This window comes from Bufo gargarizans, chromosome 10 (genome assembly GCF_014858855.1).
Source record: "Bufo gargarizans isolate SCDJY-AF-19 chromosome 10, ASM1485885v1, whole genome shotgun sequence".
NCBI lineage: Eukaryota > Metazoa > Chordata > Amphibia > Anura > Bufonidae > Bufo > Bufo gargarizans.
Genome location: NC_058089.1, coordinates 7,685,557 through 7,695,895, shown reverse-complemented (window position 1 = coordinate 7,695,895; position 10,339 = coordinate 7,685,557). Strand labels below are relative to the sequence as shown.

At 43.6% G+C, this 10,339-nt stretch overlaps 1 protein-coding gene across 1 annotated transcript in view; it reads left to right on the top strand.

Annotated features, from left to right (window-relative positions):
* Window positions 1–355: 355 nt before the first annotated feature.
* LOC122920135 (1-aminocyclopropane-1-carboxylate synthase-like protein 1) overlaps window positions 356–10,339 on the top strand; it is a 98,574-nt gene continuing 88,590 nt past the window's right edge. Inside the window, exon 1 of the mRNA XM_044269342.1 lies at window positions 356–474. Within this exon, the coding sequence (XP_044125277.1) occupies window positions 376–474 (99 nt within the window). The 5' untranslated portion in view covers window positions 356–375. The remainder of the gene's footprint in view (window positions 475–10,339) is intronic.

The following is a 10,339-nucleotide window of genomic DNA, read 5'->3' as shown; positions in this document are numbered from 1 at the left end:
AAATGCATGGGAAAGTCCCGGAAAGGGGGGAATATCTCTCCCAGGTTCCTCAACTGGCTGAGGTGGGTGAAATCCAGAATGATGCTGGCTTCACTAAATATAGTTGGTGGAGCTATTTTCTTTATTTATTCCTGGCTGGATTTTACTTTGATTAGGGATGGTAGGTTTTGGCAGTGGGACCTCCTAATCCAACACCCCCCCCCAATCCGGGGCGGGCTTTTCCCTAGCAGGAAGGTGATAGCAGGTGAAGCCTACCCTAATCAGGCTAGCATAAAAAAACACCCTCAGTGTGTCAGTCTAGGGGGAGTGTCTGTGAACCTGGAGCAGAGGCACTGTGTGTGGTGTCCGTCAGGAGGGCTGAGGGGCCACAAGGCTATGCAAAGCCTGATCTTTCCCCTGTGTGGACTAACGCTTGATGAGCAGAACCTGCTAAGGCTTGGAGCCTCAGACCCTGACCCTAAGCGGTACTTAGAGGTGAGTAGGAAAACCTATGTGTTTAGGTAGAGCCCAGACGGGCAAGGTGTTTTATTTTGGCTTTGAAAGGTTTTCATTATGCCGTGTGCCACAACAAAGCACAGTTTGGCCCTAAATCCTGGTGTCCGTGAAGAAGTGCGTGGTTGCGACCCCAGTGAAAGAGAGCTACCCCTTACAAAAGGAGCAGTATTACAGTAGTTATATTCTTATTTATAGGGGACAGTATTATGGTAGTGATATTCTTGTACATAGGAGACAGTATTATAGTAGTTATATTCCTATACATAGGAGCAGTATTATAGTAGTTATATTCTTGTACATAGGAGCAGTATTATAGTAGTTATATTCTTGTACATAGGAGCAGTATTATAGTAGTTATATTCTTGTACATAGGAGAAGTATTATAGTAGTTATATTCTTGTACATAGGAGGCAGTATTATAGTAGTTATATTCTTGTACATAGTAGGCAGTATTATAGTAGTTATATTCTTGTACATAGGAGCAGTATTATAGTAGTTATATTCTTGTACATAGGAGCAGTATTATAGTAGTTATATTCTTGTACATAGGAACAGTATTATGGTAGTGATATTCTTGTACATAGGAGACAGTATTATAGTAGTTATATTCCTGTACATAGGAACAGTATTATAGTAGTTATATTCTTTGTCAATTTTCTTTTTATTGAAAAAGGCACAAAGTTATGTGAAATGCATACAACTCGTGTACCAGACGCAGCTGGATAAATGCTCAATCAGCCGATACATATTTTCACACGTGAAAGCTTACATAACTAAAACCAACAATAACCTGAGCTAACAAGTATCTGAAGGGATGGGAAAAACAAGACAAGGGGAAGGAGGGAAGGAAAAAAGGGGGGGGGGGGTGGATTAGGTTAGATGTCAATCCATTAACATGTATCAGACAACATCATAGCTTAGAAATTGCGATATTGCATCCAGGGGGACCATATTTTAATAAATACCGCTCTAGAATGATTCTCCCAATGGGCCAACTCCTCAAATCGGTATAATTGGTCGATTTTCTCAATCCACATCACAGACGAGGGAGCCGAGTCGCTCTTCCAGAGGAGAGGGACCAGTAGTCGGGCTGCTGTTATCAGCATGGTTGGTAGGCTAGACTTTGAAGGGGCAAGCGTACTATTAGGGCACCACAGTAACAGAAGCTTTTCATCCAGCCTGACCTTGGTGTTACAAATCTTATTTATAGTTGTGACCACCTCCTCCCAGAAAGGTTTAATTTTCTCACAATTCCACCAAATATGTGATAAAGAACCAGGTCCTCCTCCACACCTCCAGCAACTGTCTGGGATAGCGGGATTAATCTTATGAAGGAATACTGGCGTTTTGTACCATCTTGTGAGTAATTTATAAGAGTTAGCCTGAATCCTGATGCAACGGTTGAATCCGTGCGAGTGTGTGAGGATAAACGCTTTTTCAGGTTCTGAAAGAGACATGGACAGTTCCTTCTCCCAGGCCGCTAAGAACCACAGATCTGGAGGTGCAGAGGAGAGTAGCTCCTTGTAAAATGTGGAGAGAGGTTTCCTGGGGCGGATGGCAGTAGAGAGTTTCCCTTCCATCCACGAGGGATCAGTAGTAGGCTTGGGGAGCGTTGTCAAGCGCGCCACATCCTTTTTAAAAGCCATGACCGCTAGGAAAGAGGCCTCTTGGACTCTCGGAATTGCGTCAATTTTGCCCCAATCAAAAGCACCCGTCTCAGTCATGACGTCTTGTAGTGTGGAGCTAGAGAGCAATGCCCAGATTCCTGACGGCCTAGAGGTGGTAGGGTGAATATAGGCTTGCAGTAAGTGTAAGGGGAGATTCACACTAGGAAACTGGAGGGAGGAGGATTTATATAGTTTGGACCACTCCAATAACAAACCTTTCCATAAGGGCGATGTGAACTTATTGTTGGCGGTGCATTTGCGTAAGCCCCAAAGAACTAGCTTGTCGTTATATGAGAGCATATCACACTCCAGTCGGGAGACAAGGCCGGGGGGGCGCCAAGACAAGAGGCTCAGAGCTCTATTTAGCAGTGCTGCTCTATAATAAAGGTACATGTCAGGTAGGCCAAAGCCTCCCAACCTCCTCTCCCGAGTGAGAGTGGCATACGCCAGTCTAGGGGAACTGCCTGACCACACAAATGCCGAGAAGACCCTGCGGACCTCCACAAAGAAGGAATGGGGTAGCCAGATAGGGAGTGTTTGAATAAGATAAAGCAGTCTGGGGACTATAAAGGCTTTGATGTAGTTCTTCCTCCCAATCCATGAGATAAATTGCAATTTTAGGGAGCGCAAGTGAGATTTGATGGATTTCAGCAGGGGGACCTGGTTCAGCTCAAAGAGCTCATCCGGATTCGCTGAGATATTAGTACCCAAAAACGGAATTGACTTAGAAGCCCACGAAAAAGCAGTGGAGCTTTTGAGCGTCTTAACAGTAGAGGGTGGGCAGGTAATATTCAGGGCCTGTGACTTTGTGTAATTAATTTTAAAGTTTGAAACCTTTCCGTATTCTTCAAAAAGGGCCTGAAGTCTGGGGAAAGAAGTTAGGGGGTTGGATGTTATGACTAAAAGATCGTCTGCGAAAGCAGCCGTCCGATGAGTCTGCGACCCCACAGTGAGTCCTCCAATGTCCGGTTCTTGTCTGATCCTGGCCAACAGGGTCTCCATGACAATGACAAAGAGAGCAGGTGAGAGAGGGCAGCCCTGACGCGTCCCATTGGTGATGGGAAAGGAAGGGGAGAGTGTCCCATTAATACGTATTCTGGCAGAGGGGAGCGAGTACAATGAGAAGACGGATTGGATGAACTGATCCGGAAGGCCAAATTTCGACAATGCTCGCGACATGAATTGCCAGCTAATCCTATCAAAAGCCTTCTCTGCATCTGTACTGAGCAAGGCTAGCGGTATTGAGTGCTTTCGGGCATGTGTAATCAACTGTATGACCCGGACTGTATTCTCGCTTCCCTGTCTACCAGAAACAAATCCCACCTGCTCCTCGTTGACAATGCCAGGGAGAACCGCCTGAATCCGCTGAGCCAAAATCTTGGCCCACCACTTCACGTCAGTATTTAGGAGCGAAATTGGGCGGTAGCTCCCACAGTTTAGGGGGTCTTTATTTTCTTTGTGAATTACCGTGATGTGGGCTGAGAGCGACTGGGGCGGGAGGGAGCCCCCTTGAAGTAAATGGTTACATAGGATGTTAAACTGAGGGATTAAAATGTGTTTGAAGGTTTTATAGTAAGAAATGGTGAAACCATCGGGGCCTGGGCTTTTCCCTGTGGGTATGGAGGAGAGGACCTTACTAATTTCAGTATCAGTGATGGGAGATAAGAGCTGGACTGACTGCGCTGGGGTAATGGTAGGTAGCTGTAGGGAGGAGAGGAATCTCTCCGTTGCTTCCCCTAGTTGTTCTGGTGATAAGTCGTCTGGTGTTTTAAGATTGTAAAGGTCTCTATAGAAGGCACAAAAGGAATTAGCAATATCTGACGTACTTTTATGTAGAACTCCTTTATCATTCTTGACTGCAGAAATAAAGGAGTCAGTTTTCTGCTTCTTGACTAGGGCGGACATTAACCTATTACCCTTGTCCCCGTGGGCATATGAACGGAATTTGGCTCTGAGTAACAGCTTGGCTGAGGTGACATTCATCAGGTTTTTAAGCTTAGTGCGGGCTTCTGATAGCTCTGAGGCACAACTAAGGGCCTGGGAGGTTTTATGTGATAGCTCTAGAGCCTGGATCCGGGAAAGAAGTGTCGCCACCCCTTGGTTCCGTTGTTTTTTAACATGGGCACCTAAGGCTATTAGTTCCCCTCTCAGGACCGCTTTGTGGGTTTCCCAAACAATGGAAGGGGAGGGTGCATCAGGGCCTGAAGCATTGGACTTGAAGAAATCCGTTATGATGGAGGAGAGTTTAACAGCATGGGAGGGATCTGAAATAATGGTCTCATTTATGCGCCAATTCCATTCCCTCTTTGGGAGGTCCTGCAGAGAGACACTTAGGAATACAGGGGCATGGTCAGACAGGGTGATGTTCCCTATATGGGATCCGATAGCTCTATTAGCAAAGGACTTAGATAGGAATAAATAGTCTAACCTATGATAGGACAGTTTAGCTGCTGAGTAAAAGGAAAAGTCCCTACCAGTGGGGTTAGTGGTGCGCCAAATATCTAAGACTCCCAACCTCTGTAAGGCACATTTAAGGCGTCGTAAGCGAACGTGTGTGATGGCAGATTTCCCAGTTGAAGAATCTAATGCAGGTTCAAGGGTAGCATTAAAATCACCTCCTAAAATGACCATACCCTCCTTGAAGGAGGACAATAAGCCAAGGGTCTGAACGAGCCAAGCAACCTGCCCTCTGTTGGGAGCATATACAGTTGCCAGGGTAACAGGAGTGTCAGCAATAGTGCCCTTAACAAACAGGTAACGACCCTCAGGGTCTGCAGAGACGGCAGAGTGCTTAAAGGGGAGCTGTTTGTGGATCGCTATGCTGACACCCCTGCTAGCCGAACTATACGTGCTGTGGAACCATTGGGAAAACCGTTTGGGGGGCAATTTGGGGGTCTTACCCTCTCGGAAGTGGGTTTCTTGGAAGAAAGCTATAGACACTTTATCCCTCTGTAAAAGGGCCAGGATTTGGGACCTCTTGCAAGGCTCGTTCATTCGCCAGGCGTTAAAGGATGAGATCACAATAGACGACATTCTGAAATAAAAAGCGGACAGTCAGCATCTGACAATGCAAAATATGACATCTGGTGGTGGAGGAGGGGGGAGGGGGACACACAAGGGAAGAAGGGGGGACAAACTGGGAAGGTACATAAAAATGCAAAGACATATTGCATAGAGGGCTCTACCGAGCACCTGACTGTGCGACCCTTTCTCATTACGGCTACCAGCCGGGGTCTGTCAGGTGGGGGGTCCCGCAGAGCTATAGAGGGCCAATTACTGGCCATCACACAAGGGAAAGGTGACCTAAAGGTAGTACCGGATTAACCCCTGCAGATCAAAAGGAGGGGCAAAAAGCAGGCAAGAACAAGAACTGCATATAAATCATCTGAAAGACTAGGACTGGGTGAGCAAGAGCTGGAAGTTGAAATAATGGTTTCCACAACAGGCGGACATTACTGGCCTGAACTCAGGCCCATAACTACCAGCAATCAGGAAAGCTCCCAGTCACTTCATCCTAAGACACTAAGTCCCAGGTAAGCTGAGTGGAACTGGAAACAATTCAGCAAGCACCATAAAAGGTTCCCCTGTTCATGAAGGAGAGCGGTCAGACTTTTCAGCCCTGGCTTTGGGCGACTTTTTATTGAAGACAGGACGCCATTCCGCTGCCCGAGGTGGCGGGAGGGGGGGGTCCTCAATGTCGGCTGGCATCCAGGAGGGGATGTCGATCGGGCTCAATCCCAATTGATCCCAGCTGGCCTGAAGATCCTTCGGCGTGCGGATGGAGACTTGGCGTCCGTTTCTAAGGACCGCAATCCCGAACGGATAAAGCCACCTGAATGGGGTAGCTGATGCTCTGAGAGCATCCAGGAGAGGCTTGAGGATGCGCCTTTTCATTAAAGTGGACGGGGCCAGGTCCTGAAAGAACATAATCGGGGTGTCCTCATAGTGCAGGCGCTCCGATTCTCTGCCAGCCCTCATAAGCGCTGCGGTGTCAATGTAGCTGAGCAAGCCGCATATGACATCTCTTGGGGGATCGGTGTTCTTCGGCTTAGGCCTAAGCGCCCTGTGGATCCTCTCTATCACTATGCGCTCCGCTCTCTCAGGCCCCAGCAGGTCAGCAAATACCTCTCGCGCCACTTTCTCCAGCGCTTCATTTGCAATCACTTCAGGGAGCCCACGGATCCTCAGATTCCTCCTCCGGCTCCGGTTCTCCTGGTCTTCAACCCTCAGGAGCGCATCGTTGAGAAGGTCAGTGTGTGAATTAAGCGCCCTGAATGTCTTCTCCTCCCGTCGGATAGCCGCCTCCTGCGCGCCCTCCAAATCAGACACGCGGTGGCCGATGCTCCGGAGATCTTCTTTAATTTCGGATAAATCCTTTTTAATCGGAGCCAGCGCCGAATTCAGCACCTCCAGAAGTGCCGCTTTAGAGAATAAGCCTCTCTGCCTCTTTGACTTGCAGGTGGAGGCATCAGAGACGCTGCCGCCATCTGTGTCTTCCCCCATATCAGACGCTGGGGCTATAGCGGGGGCCATCTTGGGGGTCTCAGCCGTCCTCAGCCTCGGATGCTTTTTTAGGAAATGATCCATATCAGCCTGTCTGGATCTCCTAGGGGATGGATCAGCTTGATCTTTAACTCGATCCTTGCCTGTCTTGCCCATAAAAGCGAAGCTATATGCGTATTTTAGGGGTTAATTCACCGGTAAGGTGTAGGAGCTCAGCAACACACAACCATTCAGCTAAGCAGCCAGGCTCCGCCCCATAGTAGTTATATTCTTGTACATAGGAGCAGTATTATAGTAGTTATATTCTTGTACATAGGAGCAGTATTATAGTAGTTATATTCTTATACATAGGAGCAGTATTATAGTAGTTATATTCTTGTACATAGGAGCAGTATTATAGTAGTTATATTCTTATACATAGGAGCAGTATTATAGTAGTTATATTCTTGTACATAGGAGCAGTATTATAGTAGTTATATTCCTGTACATAGGAGGCAGTATTATAGTAGTTATATTCTTGTACATAGGAGGCAGTATTTTAGCAGTTATATTCTTATACATAGGAGCAGTATTATAGTAGTTATATTCCTGTACATAGTAGGCAGTATTATAGTAGTTATATCCTTGTACATGGGAGGCAGTATTATAGTAGTTATATTCTTATACATAGGAGCAGTATTATAGTAGTTATATTCCTGTACAAAGGAGCAGTATTATAGTAGTTATATTCCTGTACATAGGAGGCAGTATTATAGTAGTTATATTCTTGTACATAGGAGGCAGTATTTTAGCAGTTATATTCTTATACATAGGAGCAGTATTATAGTAGTTATAGTCTTGTACATAGTAGGCAGTATTATAGTAGTTATATCCTTGTACATGGGAGGCAGTATTATAGTAGTTATATTCTTGTACATAGGAGCAGTATTATAGTAGTTGTATTCCTGTACATAGGGACAGTATTATAGTAGTTATATTCTTGTACATAGGAGCAGTATTATAGTAGTTATATTCTTGTACATAGGAGCAGTATTATAGTAGTTATATTCTTAATCAAATTTTTTTTTATTATAAGAAAAGCACATCGTCGTGTGAAAAGTCAAACAACTTGTGTACCAGGTGCAGCTGGAAAAATGCTTATTCAGCGAACACATCATATCAAAGAAAGTTACTACACAACTTAGAGAACAAATTAACATGTGCATACAAGTAAATGGTGAGGGAAGGACGACAAGACACGGGGGGGGGGGGGGAGGGGGAGGGAGGGGTGATAGTAGTTATATTCTTGTACATAGGAGCAGTATTATAGTAATTATAGTCTTGTACATAGTAGGCAGTATTATAGTAGTTATATCCTTGTACATAGGAGCAGTATTATAGTAGTTATATTCTTGTACATAGGAGCAGTATTATAGTAGTTATATTCTTGTACATAGGAGGCAGTATTATAGTAGTTATATTCTTGTACATAGGAGCAGTATTATAGTAGTTATATTCTTGTACATAGGAGCAGTATTATAGTAGTTATATTCTTGGACATAGGAGGCAGTATTATAGTAATTATATTCTTGTATATAGGAGCAGTATTATAGTAGTTATATTCCTGTACATAGGGGCAGTATTATAGTAGTTATATTCTTGTACATAGGAGGCAGTATTTTAGCAGTTATATTCTTATACATAGGAGCAGTATTATAGTAGTTATATTCCTGTACATAGTAGGCAGTATTATAGTAGTTATATCCTTGTACATGGGAGGCAGTATTATAGTAGTTATATTCTTATACATAGGAGCAGTATTATAGTAGTTATATTCCTGTACAAAGGAGCAGTATTATAGTAGTTATATTCCTGTACATAGGAGGCAGTATTATAGTAGTTATATTCTTGTACATAGGAGGCAGTATTTTAGCAGTTATATTCTTATACATAGGAGCAGTATTATAGTAGTTATAGTCTTGTACATAGTAGGCAGTATTATAGTAGTTATATCCTTGTACATGGGAGGCAGTATTATAGTAGTTATATTCTTGTACATAGGAGCAGTATTATAGTAGTTGTATTCCTGTACATAGGGACAGTATTATAGTAGTTATATTCTTGTACATAGGAGCAGTATTATAGTAGTTATATTCTTGTACATAGGAGCAGTATTATAGTAGTTATATTCTTAATCAAATTTTTTTTTATTATAAGAAAAGCACATCGTCGTGTGAAAAGTCAAACAACTTGTGTACCAGGTGCAGCTGGAAAAATGCTTATTCAGCGAACACATCATATCAAAGAAAGTTACTACACAACTTAGAGAACAAATTAACATGTGCATACAAGTAAATGGTGAGGGAAGGACGACAAGACACGGGGGGGGGGGAGGGGGAGGGAGGGGTGATAGTAGTTATATTCTTGTACATAGGAGCAGTATTATAGTAATTATAGTCTTGTACATAGTAGGCAGTATTATAGTAGTTATATCCTTGTACATAGGAGCAGTATTATAGTAGTTATATTCTTGTACATAGGAGCAGTATTATAGTAGTTATATTCTTGTACATAGGAGGCAGTATTATAGTAGTTATATTCTTGTACATAGGAGCAGTATTATAGTAGTTATATTCTTGTACATAGGAGCAGTATTATAGTAGTTATATTCTTGGACATAGGAGGCAGTATTATAGTAATTATATTCTTGTACATAGAAGGCAGTATTGTAGTAGTTATGTTCTTGTACATAGAGGACAGTATTATCCGGTAATGGACAAGATGGCAGATGATATTGGCATAAAGGATGGGAGCAGATGAATGACAGTGAAGATATCCTGAACTGACTCTGCTCTGAAATACAACCCAGAAAGACAACTCAGACATAAACAGCCAGACAACAACGGCATCACGAAGAAATAAAATAAATAACAGACAACAAACCTAAACCCTAACAGCAATGAACTTGCAGAGAACCAGAGCTCCCAGGGTAGACTAACAGAAGAGCCTACCACAAGATACTAAGAATCTAGAAGCAAAAGCACAGAGGATACGATATCCCGAGCAACTGTGTCCGGACAATGTATACAAAGGTTATCCACCTTAAAAGCTTCTTCTACATCATCATATGAGGGATATATCATCCTAGAAAAGAGAAGGGGTCATGAGGACCTTCATAGTCCACTTGCAGAATAAAGTCAGTAGTCCTTTGGTTTTTGCGCTGGGGACAGTCATCTGCTGGTGGCACATACATTTACTGTGCTGTGTACACATGAACATGGTCTGGTGGTTGTAGATCAGGCCTTTGCAGATTGCAGGAATACCTCTCCTGATAATGTGCTGTCATAAGATGCAGCACGCGGTGTTATTGAAGGTCCTGTCATTCATCTGTCTGACCCTATTTAAGAGAAAGGAGGGTGTCAGCTGCTACGTGGCATGTGTGTGTGTGATACTGGGAGACTGGAGGCATGTACCCCAGTCATGCCTCCAGCCTGACCCGCAGCGCTCATACGCTGTGCCACTGGGACCATCTCATTTACATCTTACTCCTACTAGTGACTCTTATGACCAAGGTCTGTTTGTGACATAAACGTTCAAGAAAAACAGCCACAATCTAATTATTTCCGATTATTCCTTTTTTTGCTTCTTTTTGGAGGATTTGTCATAAAATAAAAATAACTTTATTTTGAGGTATA